Source organism: Canis lupus, chromosome 12 (genome assembly GCF_011100685.1).
Source record: "Canis lupus familiaris isolate Mischka breed German Shepherd chromosome 12, alternate assembly UU_Cfam_GSD_1.0, whole genome shotgun sequence".
In the NCBI taxonomy this organism is placed as follows: domain Eukaryota; kingdom Metazoa; phylum Chordata; class Mammalia; order Carnivora; family Canidae; genus Canis; species Canis lupus.
In genome coordinates, this window is record NC_049233.1 from 7,289,275 (window position 1) to 7,306,865 (window position 17,591).

At 40.7% G+C, this 17,591-nt stretch overlaps 1 protein-coding gene across 3 annotated transcripts in view; it reads left to right on the forward strand.

Moving 5' to 3' along the window:
• The window catches only part of ZFAND3 (zinc finger AN1-type containing 3), a 324,904-nt gene that overhangs the window by 287,938 nt on the left and 19,375 nt on the right, over positions 1 to 17,591 (forward strand). For all 3 annotated transcript variants that reach the window (XM_038553941.1, XM_038553939.1, XM_038553940.1), the window contains one exon: positions 4,803 to 4,970. In XM_038553941.1, the coding sequence (XP_038409869.1) occupies positions 4,803 to 4,970 (168 nt within the window). The remainder of the gene's footprint in view (positions 1 to 4,802; positions 4,971 to 17,591) is intronic.

Here is a 17,591-nt window from a genome sequence, read left to right on the forward strand (position 1 = left end):
TGATAAGTGTACTTGGTCTTAGGATTTTCCTTTCTCATGTAATCACATTATGATTCTTGATCAAATTTGCCTTTGATTTAGAAGATCTGATGTGGGCAGCCCTGGTGGCGCAGCGGTTTAGCGCCGCCTGCAGCCCGGGGTGTGATCCTGGAGACCCGGGATCGAGTCCCACATCGGGCTTCCTGCATGGAGCCTGCTTCTCCCTCTGCCTGTGTCTCTGCCTCTCTCTCGCTCTCTCTGAATGAATAAATAAATAAATCTTAAAAAAAAAAAAGAAGAAGAAGAAGATCTGATGTATCTTTCTCATTCTATTAAACATAGGCAGAGGAAGAGGGGATTTGGTGAATACCGAGAACTGTGAACCCAGCATGGGAGTGTGGCAGCTCTTGCGTGGGTATATGCAGACTAGATTTATGTTCTCAAGAAAAAGCATACTGGAAAAAATGTGCTTTGTTGGCCATTTATGAAGGACTTTAATTAGAAGTCACTCTTAACTCCTGGGGTGGAGACAGTTTCTAGCTTGCTACTACAGCTCCTCCTGCTGCTAATGAGCATGCTCCTTGCAGGGACGCGTTTCTTCTGACAGTTAAAGCTGCATGTAAGAGTTATTTCTGTTCACCTTTCTCTCTGTTTAACCCTTACTGCCCAAGTTCAGACTATACAAGTAGCCTGTTGGGTGTTTCCTGTTATTGTTAAGGAAGTTAAAAATGCATCAGGGTGACAGGAATGATGTTTGTAGGCCAAAAGTAAGTGAGCAAATATGGACAGTAGATGAAGGTTCTTTTAGTGTTGACTGTGTTTGGATCTTTTCTTTCTGATAGTTCTTTTTAAATCCACATAAAATTTATAATTGTGTAGTTGAATTATTTAGTTCATTATTAAGCAATTAGAATCCCTGTCCTGGACATCTGTTTCTCTTATTTAGGTAACTCACTCTATGGCACAAAGTTTCATTAAGTAATTAGCAGAGGAGATGTAAATTTCTTATGCAGACATGATGATGATTGTGTAGACTATTTATTTCATTCGCTACTAATTAAAACACCAAGTTGAATTGTGAAAAAAATGTCAAAGAATGGTTTGCTTCCCCAAAAGGTTATATATAATAGTCACCTTCCTGAGTGGCAGCATGTAGAAGGTGGTAAACAGTTTAGGGAGTTTTCCCCCCTCCCTCTTTGTGGCAGGGAGCATTAGAGGGCACAGGGATTGCTTTCCGTTTAATAGAGTGAAGATTAAATGGGCATGTATTTCAGAGCATAAAAGTTATGGATCTCTTAATGTCTAGGAACAGTTCCTTGATTCTAAAAAAAATAACACATTCTGACAAACTTTTCATATGTGTTGGTTTAGAATCATTGAGGGCTGCTTCTCATGGTTCAGACTTTGTATACATGGATGCTTTGGTCTTAGACTTGTCTGGATGCCTAGACATTGACTCTTCGAGGACTGACTAGGCTAGGGCTGAGTGGTCTTTTAGGAAGGCCACAGCAGTGCAGCTGTTGGCAGCATCAGAAAACTCCCTTAGGACCCACAATTTCTGGAATGTCCTCTACCTCCTGAGTACCAGAACAAATAACTGGGTAGTCTTCATATGAAATGTGCAACGGGGAAAGGGAATTTCAACATGAGATCAGGCAAACTGTTCCTTAGTTTTGTTATTGAATATCTATTGGTTAGACAGTGTAGGGAATTAGAGGAAAAGGCAGGCCTCCTCTAACCTTGCGGGAGTGTCCCATCAAGTGGCTTGTTTGATAATGACCAATGATGATTATGATTATAAAAATATGAATTGTATTTCCTGATTTTAGAAATCCTACATTGAAAATATTTTATGTCGCTTGCTTGCTTATTTGAAAATAGCAATGGATACCATTGCCATGCTAAAAGGAAAATGGTCTTCTCCTTGTAGCAAAGGTTTGCTTTAGAAATGGAGATGGATGCAGGCAGATAGCATGTTTGACAGTTCGGGACAGAGTCATGTGGAAAACAGCTTTGAAGGTGAACTCTGTATTTCTAGACGCATGCTCAGTTCTGTCAGCAGTGTAAATGAAAGAGGCGTAGGTCCGAGTGGTCCTTTTTTTACATGAGAGGCATGCTGGAATCATGTCAAAGCCCTCTGGATTTTAACAATATTAATAATACAAAGGCTTCCTCCCCTTCCTGTATGGACTCCTCTCTATCTCTTTACCCACCCCATACCCCAGGGTTGGGAGATAATTTCTCCACATTTAGGACCTTGTCTCAGAACAGACAGCAATTTTTTTTGTTACGGTTCTTCCTCTAGAATTTTCTCTTCTTGTTACAAAAAAAAAAAAAAAAAGATATGTCTAAATAGAGTTATTAATACAAATTGAGCCATTGCTGGTTTGTGAAAAAGGACCTCCCCCGGAGAGCACTGTGGCTCATACAAGGTGAATTCCTTTTGGCTGGCTGCTTTGTAATGATTTACATTTAGATTGTTGCTTGTTGCTGTCGTAGGGGAATGAGCCCTGTCTGTGGCTACCTCAGTCATCACACCGATTGGGTTTGGACAGCTTCGCTCAGCAGAGCTGGGAAATAGGCTGAACTTGGCTTTCAATTGTTTTCATCAAAGGCCTTGTTTAGTTGGTTTGTATTGGGGGAAAATGTCATGTAGGACTAGAGGAACTAAATGAAATGAAAAATGCAGTTTACAGTTGCTAAGAATGGTGCACACCTTCCATAAGCCAGTGTGCAGTGTGGGGGGCAGGGGTGGGGTGGGGCAGTGAGTGCTCTCTGGTGACATGCAGTGTCTTCACACGGAGGGGGGCTGGGGAGAGAGGTTCACAGCCTCTGCTGAAATACATCCAACAGTCTGCTGCTTCCCACTAGGGCCACTTTAAATAGAAAATCAGAACTGCCTAAAAGATTCATTCATCTAAGAAATATTTATTTATTGAGTTGTAGGCATTGTAGGCAGATTATGAACAAAACAGGTGAAACTTCCTGCCCTGCAGGAGTTTATATCCTCCGTGAGGATAATGTTAAAAGGTACAATGCTGTGGAGGAATAAAAGGCAGGCAGGAATTGGAAGGAGGGGAAGTGCTAGGGAAGGGGAACAAGAGTGGTCTAGATAGGATGAGCCGAGAAGATGCTGTTGAAATGTAACTTTAAAACACTTAAAAGAGATGAGTTCCACGTAGATCTGGGTGAAGAAATCTAGACAACGGGAACTGATGAGTACAAAGGCCCTGAGGTAGGAGCCAGTCAGGAGACTAGTGTGGATGGAGTAAAGGGAGAGAGCAGCAGCAGATGAGGTAAGAGAGGAGGGCAAATCATGAAGGGCCTTGTGAGCACTGTAGTAAATATTTGAGCTTTTACTCTGGAAAGGGGAGCTATTAAAGGGTTTTGAACAGAAAAGTGGAGTGATTCTAAGCTTGATTTTTGACAGAATCACTTGGCTTTGGAGAACAAGCAGTAGGGGCAGGGGGGGTGGGCAGGGAGACTGATTAAAAGGCTGTATTATACTAGGCTGGATGTGAGATGATGATTACTCTGACCAGCGTGGTGGTGGTGGTAGTGGGGGGGTAAGAAGTAATGGGATCTGGATCTGTTTTGAAGAAAATCATTTAGGAGACTCCCTTCTGGAGAGGGTTTAGCACAACCCCCTTTGGAACCTTGGCAAGAGGTGCATCTTCAGTATGCAGTGGCAGCAAGTCCAAGAATACAGAGACCCCAGGTGTTTTTTTTGTTTGTTTGCTTGTTTTTTTTTTTGTTTTTGTTTTGTTTGTTTGTTTGTTTGTTTTTTTAAGGCAAGAGTTATTTGCAGCTTGCCTATGTCAGGAACTTTATCGCATTTTAGTTACTTTATTAAGGTTCTACAAAACACAAGTCGTCACACATTGCACCTCCTCTACCTGCCAATTTGGCACCAGTGTTAGGTTGTGGTACAGAGAGCTGCTTCTGGAACACTCCACAATAGAGGTCACGAGATAGCTTGCTTGTGAATAAGCAGGGATGTTCCTTTACTCTGAGTAAAGTTGAAATAATTTTCAACTTTGGAATCTGATTCTGGGATGCCTGGGTGGCTCAGCAGTTAAGCGTCTGCCCTAAGTGCAAGGCGTGATTCTGGAGTCTAGGGATGTAGTCCCACGTAGGGCTCCCTGCATGGAGCCTGCTTCTCCCTCTGCCTGTGTCTCTGCCTCTCTCTCTCTCTCTCTCTCTCTCTCTCTCTCTCTCTCTCGGTCTCTCATGAGTAAATAAATAAAATCTTAAAAAATCTGATTCTGAAGCGTTTTGTTACATTAAGGAGTAGAAACATGAATATTTTTACTAGAACATATTATGGAACACCCTTCAAACACTGCATCGGATACAGAATTGTGCTAAGCATGGTGATAAAAAGAAATATTAGACTTAATCCTTCTTCTAAAGAATTACAGTCTACTTGAGGACAAGCAAATATCTGAGAAGTGGTAAATAACCAGCACAAAGAGTAAGCAGCTAGGGCCCAAAGAAGGGGTACAGACAAAGGGAGGATCCTAGTTCCAGTGTGAATGGTCTCAAAGAAACAGCTCTTTGTAGAAACAGCAACATAGAACTGATTTTTGTTGAATCGCCCCCACCCTCCTTTCCCTGCTCAGGCCTAGCTCATTAGAAGTCTGCCCTGAAGGTGCGTGCTTGTCACAATCTGTGCGGTATAAACCAGGCCAGACAGAACTGTCTGTTGCTCACACAGGTCCAGTTCCTGGAAGAGGGCAGTAGAATGCCTGGCAGTACATTAATTAGCTGTGCTTGCCAGGCCAAGTACTAACCCTGACCCCCAAATGTGTTGTTTTGGTCAGATTCACAGTCTGAGAATGAGGCCTCGCCAGTGAAACGGGCACGACTACTGGAGAACACCGAACAACCTGAGGAAACCAGCCGATCGAAACAGAAGAGTCGACGTCGGTGCTTCCAGTGCCAAACCAAACTGGAGCTGGTGCAGCAGGAACTGGGATCATGCCGCTGTGGTAAGCATCTCCAACAGTGGCATGACGGAGATTGTGTCCTTGACACCCTGGCATAGCTTTGGAGATTATTCCTCATAGGCTGAAGTCCTTCGTTCTTTTCCTGAGTGCCTCCCTGCAAGCAATGGGCTTGAAGCTTATGAATGCAAGAGTAGAGGAGTCTCCCTTCTAAATGCCCTTTATTTCTTCTCACACAGAAAAACAAAAAACATCCCCATTTATCTTACATTTACTTCTTTAGAGTTGCATCGTCACTGCTCACTGCTTTCATCTTCTCCCCACTGCATATTACTGTGGTTCCTACTCATTGATGACTTAGAAATTAACCAAACCAGTGAAATTCTGAGAGATGTACCATAAAATTCAGATATTAAATTAATTTTGAATGAGCATCTTACTAGGTATAATAAATGAAAACTCTTCCCCCCCATATCCCTTTTAAATTAAAGTTTGATTGGAAAATTTTCTTTGAACCATAATTCATTGTCATTTAAACCCTTAAAATAGCTTTAAAGTAACATTTTCTTCTATATTATCCAGTGTAATACTGGCTCTCAAAATTGCTGCACAGGGATGTATTTTTAAAAACTTTATGCCTACCCACGGTGGAACAAAACTTAGACCAATTCTTTCTCTCTCTTTGACCACTACATACATCGTGTCACAAAGAAGCAAAATTATGTAGCTGCATTATTTAGGCTGACTTACAGTTTTCCTGTTTTTATTTCCTAATTTAAAGCTTAGTATTATAAAATTGTTCTGTGGGACAGAGCTTTCATCAGGCAGACCTGGAGGCCTGGCTCTCACCTCTGAGAAGCCTACATCCTTTGTCCTTAGGAGTGAGCTTTAGAAGCCTCCTTTTCCCCCTGGGACAGCCATAGATACCCTACAAGTACTGTGCTGGCAGGTAGGACTAGATGGTTCGCTCAGCAGTTAGAGAATTACAGTTACTCAGAGTCCCTCATCTTCTGAAGAGGCAGCTGTTGCTTCTTCTGTGCCTCAGTTATTTACTCTGTTGGAAATGAGAAGGAAAGGAGGATGTACCGGCTTCTCATGGAAACAAAGTGGGAACTCTTATTCCTGTCGAGACCAGAAATCTGTTTGTTGCACACTCTGGTGTGTGGTACTCAACAAGATTGGAAGTATATATTCAACTGCAAAAACAGACAGCAGCATGGGGAGTCCAGGTGTCACCAGACCAGTTTTAATTTTTTTTAGCTTGGCATTTAGTTATCCTGTTAATTGCTTGTATTAAAGTATAAAGAAGAGAGGTAGGATAAGAGGTGGGAGGAGAGGCTGTCAGCAACTCTAGTTGTGTTCATGGGTGTGGCATGGCCCAGGAGAGCCCAGAATCTTATTCTTCAACTGTGTTTTAATCAACCCTGCCAGGTAATTTTAAACTTTTGGTGAAATAGGGAAGAAATTCTGGGGCATGGTGGCTAACCAGCTTTGCCTGTATTGAAGGGTTTGTCTCCTCTTTTTTAGTCTGCAAATTCTTGCTTGGGTCTTTGCGTGAACTATTGGGGGAGGGGGGCGTTTCAGTATTCAGTCTGTTATCAGTGCCTTGAAGTGCACCTGCCAATCTGCCTGTTGCTATTATAACACATGCCCTTGGTTGTTCCTAAATTAGAATCATGGGATTTTCCTATATCTTACATTCTTGTTTCTTTCTTGAAAGTAACTGAATCCTGGGTATCACACAGGATTTGCCCTAGTGGATCAAGCAATTGATCCATACAGTGTGTTGTCTTGCCCCTGGCTATGGCTGATACCCTTCTGTCCTTGTCAGGCAAGCAGCGAGAATTCACAGTTTAGCACTGAGCTCTTGTAACCAGGTATGCCAGTTGATGCTTCAGCTTTAATGCAAACCACCAAATTTCCTTTGGTCTTAAGCACTCAGCAGGAAAAAAATCTAGAAATACATGTTAGATGATTTCACATGCTCCTAAGTGAAGCCTAATTGACTGTCTCTGGTAAGTTCAGATTATCTACTGTGTTCTTCACCTCTTGGGCAAGAGGCTGGATTTCTAAAGTGCTTATTGGATTTACCACAGACATGCATTCTTTTCAAATGATCTAACATACAGTTCCTTGGCTTATGCCCAATTGTGATGGTCTACTTACAGAGAGATTTGATTTTATTTTTTTATTTTTATTTTTTTTTAATTTATTTATGATAGTCACACACACAGAGAGAGAGAGAGGCAGAGACATAGGCAGAGGGAGAAGCAGGCTCCATGCACCGGGAGCCTGACGTGGGATTCGATCCCGGGTCTCCAGGATCGCGCCCTGGGCCAAAGGCAGGCGCTAAACCGCTGCGCCACCCAGGGATCCCGAGATTTTATTTTAATGCTGGGAAAGAAAGCCCTGAGCTTTCTGCAGTCTCTCCGATGTAGCCTTCCTAGAGAGACTGGGGAGGAGTTCAGTTTGGCCCACAGAGTGTTACATTTAGGTGCCCAGAAAAATGACGGAGACTACAGCCACATTTTAAAAGATGAAGGACAGCAATGGGAACATACACCTCTGGGACTGTCTTTGACAGATAGCTCTTGTATTCCTCCTGCCTGTCTGCTCGGATCTCTCTAGGAAAGGGTGAGTTGTGTAGTATTTCTTTGAGAATGCATGGACTGTTGAAGAGATGTTGAACTGCCCGGAATGGTTTGGGGCGTGGGGAGGGAGCCTCCGTAATTTACTACTGGAAGTGAACGCTGAGGAAGGTAGTTTGAACTCAAACAGAACACTTCTCCACTGCAGAAAATCTTTTTCTTAATACATATATTCACAATCTTTTTTCCATTCCCCTTCCACTCTGTACAGGTTATTAACTGCTGACAAGAAATTCACATCTCATAAATAATGCTTAAGAGCCATTGCTATATAAATTGAATGTGTTATGAATTGTGATGGGCCTTTTTGTAGCATTCGATGCCTGGAGCAGGAAGAACAGAGGATGTCATTTTCATTAATTTCTAATGAGGTGCCAATTAAAGACAGGGAAGATGCTCCAAAGGGAAGAGTGGCCAAGCTCCCCTGAATCCTCCGCCCCGGGGCTGTCATCCAAACACTGCCAGCAAGCCTCCTCTAGAAATTCCATTAAATTACAGTCTCATCGAGAGCACACACAGACACATTCAGCTTCCCTTTGATCTTCAAAAGAGCAATTTGTAAGGCGAGTTCTGAGCCTTCTCACATAGGGAACAGCCAAAGGTGATAGGAATTGTTAATTGCCAAGATACTCCATGGGCTTTCAATAAGGAGGTGAATTTTGAAGATGAATTCTCCTCTGCCTTGCTGTGATTAGATAACCTTTAAATCAACAATACCAAAGTAACACCCTTTTCCTGTGAAATCTTTCAGGGTGCCAATTAGAAAAGGCATGTGGTGAGGCTGGGAAGATATCTTGCATCCCACAGTATCTTCAACAGTTTTAACTTCTCAAGATAGAAAAAAATTGCATAAAAATGGATTTATTTGTTTCATTTTTTTACTCAGTAGGCAAATTGATCAGCTCATTCTCATTACAGGAGTCTTGTCTCTCCAAATGCCACCTAGAGGATGTTATGAAATCTGGCCATCCTCATAAGCTCTGGGCCACATCACAGCCATGTGAATGCTGTGTTCTCTAAGTGAATCTTGCGTGATGCACACTGCATTGCTTTGTAATCTCTGTGCCTTGCTTCCCAGAGCCACAGAATTAATATTTAAATACTAGTCTAAGAGCTTGCATAAGTTACCACCTGTTTTCAGTTGACTATGACTTAAACTGTAAGCTGATATGCTCCCTTTTGGGACAGCAGTGCTTTTACTAACCTGAGTAATGTGGCTTCCTTTCATGCTTTCAAAATAAATTTTATATTCTCTTTAGAAACTCAAAGTGATGCTTTAGCCCTTTAGAGTAGTTTGTCATCTCTAGGTGCCTCAGTAGTCATTTTCTGTGTTATCATTCACTGTCAGACTAAATTCCACAAGCATTTATTGAGATGTGACTATGCATGAAGCATTTTGCTAGTTTTTGTGGGGAATATAGGATCTAGAAATACATAATGTAGGAATTCATAGTCTAGGTCAGTGGTTTTTCAAATTGGAGTGGGTGGCACTCCATGCATGGAAGATGTGGCAAAACAGATTCCTGCCCATTCACCACCACCAGAGGTTCTGATTCAGGAAGCCCATGCGTGTTCAACAAATTCCTGAGTGGTAGTGATGCTGCTGGTTTGAGGAAGCAAGCTTTGAGAACTGCTCTAGGCAGTTCTCAATCCTGGAAAGCTTTTAAAAATACAGTGTCTGGGCCTCACTCTAATTAAGTAAGAAAAGATTACCAGCTATTGTTTTAGCTTTTTATTTGGAAATTTAAAGTGTTTTTCTGGACCATTTGAGAGTAAGTTGCAAACATTATGGCCTTTTGTCTTTATAAACTTCAATGAATGTTCTTTAAGAATAGGGATATTATTTTATAGCCACAGCACAGTTACCAACTTTAGTAAATGGATACTGATTCAGTACTTTAGTTAGATTTGCCCATATTCCAGCTACCCATATTCCAGTTTTATTAGTTGATCCAAAACTTTTATATAAAGCATTGTTCCCTTTCAGGACCGAATCTGGTCCAGGATCAGGTGTTGTGTTTAGCTGTCACATCTCTTTAGACTCTTTTTGCCTGCAACATTTTTATGGTCTTTCTTTGTTTTTATTAATATTGACCTTTTTGAAGACTACCTACACCCACTACCCCCTTTTTTAAAAAGAATGCTTCTCATTTTGTGTTTGTGTTTGTCTGATGTTTCTTCATGATTAAATTCAGATTTATTCCTAGCCAGACTCTTACTAAGTGATGTTGTGTCCTTTCTCAGGATTTGACATTGGGAGGCACAGATGTCTATCATCCTCTCATTGTAGATGTTAATTTTAATTCACTCACCTAATTAAAGTGTTGTCTAATTTCTCCACTCTATTGGTTATTATTTTTGACCATGCAACTAGTAAGCAGTCTGTGGGAAAACACGTTATGACCATGTCAATATCCTGCTCATCATCAAAAATGTCTCCTAGATTTAGCATCCATTGATGATTCTTGCCTGAACCACTTATGGTGGTTGCAAAATGATGATTTTTCTAACTTCAAATCTCCTTTCTACATTTCTCATTTGATATTCAGTGTTTTTCTGTGAGAACCCTTCTCCCTCATGTATTTATCTATTATTATTATGGGCTCAAGGGCTTTTATATTTTTTCAGCGGTTTGTAATTCATTACTATATTTAATTATTTTGGTAGTGCAATTGTCCCCAAAGTGTTTCCTTACTTTCTGGCATAATAAGATGTGTTCTGGGGGCACCTGGGTGGCATAGTTGATTAAGCATCTGACTCTTGATTTTGGCTCAGGTGGTGATCGCAGGGTGGTAAGATTGAGCCCTGACTCTGTACTCAGTGCAAAGTCTGCTTAAGATTCTCCCTCTCTTTCTCTCTCTCTCTCTAAAATAAATAAATTAAAAAAAAAAAAAAGTGTTCTGGATACATCTGGTACTTACCTTTGCCCACTGGTAGAATCAATAAATTTTCTAGGGAGGATCCCCAAGGTGATTTTAATATGCATTCAAAGTAAGGATTTACTGGGCCTCTGAGGAAGGCAGACACATGCATGAAACAGTTGGCATTCAGTGCAGCCTACCATAAGAGTTTTAACTGAGGTATAAGTTATGTGTTATAGGATAGTGGGGAGGGAGAGATTAATTCAAACTAGAAGACTCTGGGTAGGCTGCAGTAATTGGGGCCTTAAAAGAAGAGTGGGATTTAGATGTGTGTGGAAAGAGAGAATTCCCAGACAAAGCTCGTGTTCCGAAGGTGACCTCTGTGTAGCTGGATTAGGGTTAAGTGAAGAGAGACTACTAGAAAGGGTAGGAATTCTCGGCTCCAGGCTGTTGGGTTTGGATGTTGGTTTGCAGTGAGGAGCTGTCAGTGGTTTTGAATATGGTCAACACAATCTAATTTTTACTTTTTTTTTTTTTTTTAAATTAAGCACATAGGAAAGCCCAGGAGGCTGTTGAATCTTTTTTAGAGGAATGATCTAGGACAAATGTGAACTAAGTCAGTAACTGAAAAGGAGATGTGCCTGTGTCACAGCCATCTCTGTCACTGCAGGGGACCGCACAGTGAGTGAATAGTGATACCCTATGGTCCAGAGTGACTGGGGCAAAGAGCTGCAGTGACTATGAGGCATGTTGGTGACATGAAATTACTAGGCCAGTTCATTTCACCAGCACTGTAGATCACCACAGATAAATCCATATATCTGTACTTTTGCTTTAACTCTTATCCACAAGTGGTTTGAACCTCTCAAGAACATTTGGCATTCTATCCTTTGTCTCTAAAAGAAAATATGTCAGTATATGTTTTTATAAGGCTTTATAAGTTCTAGCCTGGATCCATCAAAAAACCCCTGCTATCCAGGGAGACGCCTGAGATCTTTTATCTTGACCAAATTGGCTTGGCTGGTTCAGTATTATCATTACTGCCACTGAGTGGTGAGTCCATGCTCTGCCATGTGTTATAGAGAGATATGTGGTTACCAAGACCCCAGCCCTTTGGGATCCCGTTCTTATGCCGAATCTGGCAACGAGAGGCTAAAGTTTCTCCATTATTTATAAGACCACAGCTAGGTATGTGTTACCTATGGCTTAAGAGAAAGAAGTGTCCTGTCCATACTCCCAAAAACAAAAAAGCCCTTTGGTGGGAGTTACTATATATGTGAGAGCTAAGGATAATTGGAAATCTTGAGGCAAATTCTGAGAAATTTTCTCCCTTTGCTGCCCTCTTCCCTTCATTCTCACTATACTTTTACCTGAACAGGAGTATGCTGTCTGAATTCCCCATTTAATCTTTAATGTATAAGAGTTCTAGTCTAAAACCAAACAGATTAGTCTCTCTGTTGCTCCTTTATAAATTGCACATTGAGATGCTAGAGCAAAACAAATCAGACCTTTTACTGAACTCTAACTCCATGTATTTAGCCTGTTTGTTGAGCACTGTCTCAGAGATCCAGCCTACCATATGTCCTTTGACAAGACTAAAGAGAGAAATGAGAAACATGAAGAACTCTCCTCCCCCGCAAAGGAACATCAAAGACTGAGCTTTTAAAAGACACAATGTGCAGAGCATATCTGCTGAAGCCTGTGTCACATTCTCACCCTCTGACAGGTGAGCCAGGAGACCTTTATCCCATGGAGTGAAATATTTTCTGTCTAGATAGCAAATTTGCAACTACTTTTGTAGTCTAATGTTAGGGGCTATAACGGCACAATAATTTTATCAAAGCTATCTGGATAAGTTACCCTGCTTAGAATACTTCTTTTGGATCATTGCAAAAGGAAATGAATGATTGATGTCTTTTGTTTTAATTCCAAGAGTAAGTGGTTTTAGTTAATTCTTTGTCCAGCAAAGTGTGCGTGGTGTTCTTTTTAACAAAATTTTTGGGATAGAATGTGTGTACCATAATATTCACCTGTTTTAGAGTTCAGGGAGTTTTGTTAAATTTAGGTGGTACAGCCATCACCAAATTCAAATTTCAGAATGTTTTTAATCACCTTTGTGCCCCTTTCTAGTCAGAACCCCTGCACTCCCCTTCCCAGCCCCCAGGCAACTATTGATGATCTGTTTTCTGTTGGTATAATTTTGCCTTTTCCAGAATGTTCATATCTGTGGATTCATACAGTATGATATACAGTCTTGTCTATCTACATAGTGTATTTTTTGTGTGTGTATTGTTTTTGAGATTGATCCACATTGTTACACATTAGTAGTTCATTCCTCTTTAATTTTGGATAGTATTTTATTGTATGGATATCATATTAAGTTTATCCATTTACCAGGGGACATATATTTAGATTATTGACAGTTTGGGGATATTTTAAATGAAACTGCTATAAATATTCATGCAGAAGTTTTTTTTTTTTTAATTTTTTTAAATTTTTATTTATTTATGATAGTCACAGAGAGAGAAAGAGAGAGAGGCAGAGACATAGGCAGAGGGAGAAGCAGGCTCCATGCACCGGAAGCCCGATGTGGGATTCGATCCCAGGTCTCCAGGATCACGCCCTGGGTCAAAGGCAGGCGCCAAACCGCTGCGCCACCCAGGGATCCCCATGCAGAAGTTTTTATGTGGATATATGTTTTTAATTCCTCTTACGTAGATATAGAGGTATAGAGGTGGAATTGCCAGGTTGAATGACCACTGTATATTTTGCTTTTTAAGAAAATTCTATTGGCAGTGTACTAGGGCTCTAATTTACCCATAATTTGTCAGTATTTAATATTGTCCCTTTTTTTTTTTTTTTTAACTTTAACTGTTCTAATGAGTGTGTGGTCCCATCTCGCTGTAGAATATTAATTTCCCATCAGGCATTTCCCAGATGACTAGTGATGTTAAGTATATCTTTTCATCAGTTTTTTTTGCCATTTGTATCTTCTTTTATGAAGAGTCTGTACTTCAAGTGTATTCACCTTTTTTTTTTTTTTTTTTTTTTTTTTTTTTTAAGAGAGAGAAAGTAGGAGGGGAGGAATAGAGAGGCTCCAAACTGAGTGTGAAGCCCGACACAGGGCTCCATCTCGTGACCCTAAGATCCTGACCTGAGCTGAAATCAAGAGTCAGACGCTTAACCGACTAATCCCCCCAGGCTCCCAGTATCATCACCATTCTTTTTTTAAAAGATTTTATTTATGTATTCATGAGAGACACAGAGAGAGGAGGCAGAGAGGCAGAGACCTAGGCAGAGGGAAGAGAAGCAGGCTCCATGCATTCTGAAGCAAGCTCCATTCGGAACTTGGTCCCGGAACTCTGGGATCACATCTTGAGTTGAAAGCAGATGCTCAACCGCTGAGCCACCCAGGCATCCCTATCTTCATCATTTTAAAAAGATTTATAGAATTGCCATTTAATAATATTCCAGCCCATGAACCTATCTATTTGAATCGTCTTTAGTTTCTCAGTAATATTTTGTATTTCTCAGTATACATTTGTTAAAATTATTCCCAAGTATTTTAATTTTTTGCTATTATCAACAGAATTTTTAAAATTTATTTTCAGATTATTCTTTGCTGTCACTTCAAAACAATTTTTGCATATGATTTTTTATTCTGCAACTTACTTATTTTAGATTCCTTAGGATTTTCTACATCCATGATCATGTCATTGCAAATAAAGGCCAATTAACTCCTTTTCAATCTTTGTCTATAATTTATTTTTCTTGTATTTTTGCACTGGGTAGGACCTTTCCCATTAATGAAAAATGTTGAGAGTGGATCTCCTTGCTTTTTCTCTTATTTAGGTAAAATTCCATCTTGTACAACTAAGTATAATTTAGCTGTATATATATTTTTAAGATTTTATTTATTTATTCATGAGAGAGAGAGAGGCAGAGACATAGGCATAGGGAGAAGCAGGCTCCCCATGGAGAGCCTAGTGCAGGACTCAATCCCAGGATCCCGAGATTACAACCTGAGCCAAAGGCAGACAAGACACTCAACCACTGAGCCACCCAAGTGCCCCAGCTGTAGATTTTTTAAGGTTTTGGGTGTTTTGTTTTGTTTTGTTTTGTTTTGTTTTAAGTAATCTCTACACCTAGCATGGGGCTCAGACTCAACCCTGAGGTCAAGAGTTACATGCTCTTCCAACTAAGCCAGCTAGGCACCCCATCTGCTATAGATTTTTGTAGCCGACCCCTACCACTGCCCCTTACCCTGACAAATGGCTAATGATTATAGCTGCTGATGCATTCTAGGAAGACAGGAAATGTTTAAATACATTCCCCCAAATGGATGATATAATGTATGGTGAACTTACGTGGCCTAAAAAAGATTAGCGAAACTGTGTTTTTAAAGTTTCACATCCGGGCAGCCCGGGTGGCTCAGTGGTTTAGCACCGCCTTCAGCCCAAGGCGTGATCCTGGAGACCCGGGATCGAGTCCCACATCAGGCTCCCTCCATGGAGCCTGCTTCTCCCTCTGCCTGTGTCTCTGCCTGTGTGTGTGTGTGTGTGTGTGTGTGTGTGTGTGTGTGTGTGTGTGTCTCATGAATAAATAAATAAAATCTTTTTAAAAAATAAATAAAATTTCACATCCCATGAATTCATTTCTGTTTGCAGTTGAAGCATATTCCCTTTGCTTTCAGTTGTATGTAACATGTCTGTACATCTATAAGGGGGAAAGCCTATGACCTGAGAGTGTTCCTCTTTTCATCAAACTAGTGTCATAGCAGACATCTAAGATGCTATTTCTAGGTTACTCTCACTTGAGGTAATATAAGCAAACCACTCTGAGAGATGCTTGGAAATGCTTTGCTTGAATTAAATGCTTTTACCACAAGACACAATCACAGAAATTTGTGTGTAGATATTAGCGTCATATACCACCAGGATTAGAAGGAGCTTTAGCAGTCATTTCATCCAACCCCACTTTTTTCTATGAACGAGGAAACTGAGGTCAGAAAGGTTGCCACTAGCCTTAGATCATACCTGTGTGCAAAATACTGGTATTTCATGCAGCCTTTGATGTAAAGCTCAGGGAATGAAGAGTGTCTGCCCAATGTGAGTGTCCCTCCCATCTCAGAGGTCTTGGGTCCTCCTAACTACATCTCCTCATCATGCATCTTGGATGTCTGCTTGTCTCCACAGAATTTCACTTGTGTCTAATGAAGTACCCAGAAGATTTCTTGGGTTTTTCTTCAAGTTAATACTCTTGTTTTTGCCTCCTCTTGTCTTGGCCTCCAAAACCTCGCTCAGGACTCAGGACTCTTCTAAGGACCCTTTGCAGCAAAATGTCACCAAATTGGAACATTAGTAGTAAAAATAAAGTAGTGTTTAGTCAAAATAATAGGATTAAAATTTTTTTCCTTCAAATTGACAACAAATTGTTCCCAAAGTTTCGCTAAAAAATGTCCTTTCCAGGGCTTTTAATGTATGTAAACTAATTTGTGTTCATTACACTGTATGCAATTATATGCTACTAGACACTCCCAGTCTTCTGAATGGATTCTTACTCTGATTTCCTCATGAGCAGAACTTCTTTGAAACATGTGGGCCTTAGACCAGCTCTTCAGAGTCCCTGGATAGAAGGGGATGCTTCTTTAAAAAGTAAAAGTGGGGATCCCTGGGTGGCGCAGCGGTTTGGCGCCTGCCTTTGGCCCAGGGCGCGATCCTGGAGACCCGGGATCGAATCCCACGTCGGGCTCCCGGTGCATGGAGTCTGCTTCTCCCTCTGCCTGTGTCTCTGCCTCTCTCTCTCTCTCTGTGACTATCATGAATAAATAAATAAAATCTTTAAAAAAAAAAATAAATAAAAAATAAAAAAATAAAAAAATAAAAATAAAAAGTAAAAGTGTAGTTGCTCAGGTAATTCTAATATACCCCAGTGTTTGATATACTGTCTGTACACTTCATAGCTCTTTTTTTTTTTCCATAGGAAATGCAAAGGTAATTTCAGATAGAGTATAATTACTGGATATTTCAAGTAAGGTGATGTACATCATAGAGGTTTTATATCAGATCTAATCAACTCCATTCTTTTTTGCTTAGAGATTTACATCTTCTGAGTGCTTAACATATGCCTTCCTCTACTGATCTCCTTTCCCCTGCTTAGATTCTAAAATCCTCAGGGGTTAGGATCACATGTTATTCTGTAGCTTTTCACTGCCCATATTAGAATATATGGTCTGTGGTAGTACCCAGACAGTATGTACTAATAATGTACAAGAAAAACTGGAAGTCACAGAAATGTGGTGTCCAGGTGAGCCTGCTGGTATCTTTAGGGAAAAGTCCGTTTTGTAGTAGTATTTGAAGACAGGCCCAAGCCAGTGAATGAAAGAATGTCTGGACCAGTCTCCATGTATATTCTTGAAGCCAGGGTACATGTGCAACCTGAGGTCTTCCTAGTGGAATATTTGGCTGAAGGAATAAGGTATAGATGGGGAACTTTAGCATTTTTTTATTGTTACATTACTTTTATCTGCCTTGGATTTTTATTGGTAGGGGATGGAAAGCAGACAGCATATATATACTAAGAGATAGGGTAGCATTGCTTGCTTGGTCTAATTAAAAATATTTGATAAGCTTATGGTTTAATTAAATACTCAGCTTTGGGGATGAGTGTGTTTGCATAAACAAAACCTGTGATTCATCTTGCACATGAATAAGATGAGCCCTTTGGAGGTCATAGAGATAAAGACCTACTGTATACAAACATACCAGTCTCTCATTCCTGCCTAACTTGTCACTGGCATAGAATATAAATACTTAAGTGACTTAGAAGTTACCCAGGGATCCCTGGGTGGCTCAGCAGTTTGGCGCCTACCTTCAGCCCAGGGCATAATCTGGAGTCCCGGGATTGAGTCTCACATCGGGCTCCCTGCATGGAGCCTGCTTCACCCTCCACCTATGTCTCTGCCCCTCTCTCTCTCTGTCTCTCATGAATAAATAAATAAAATCTTAAAAAAAAAATAAAGAAGTTACCCATCTGATGCCAGTCGAGCTCCCTGAACTGATACAGAAACCACGGCAGCAGTTCCCTGACAGCTGATCCAGCTGCCATGCACATCTTCAGCCTTGAGGGAATACAACAGGTCTTATTATTGCCAGGCA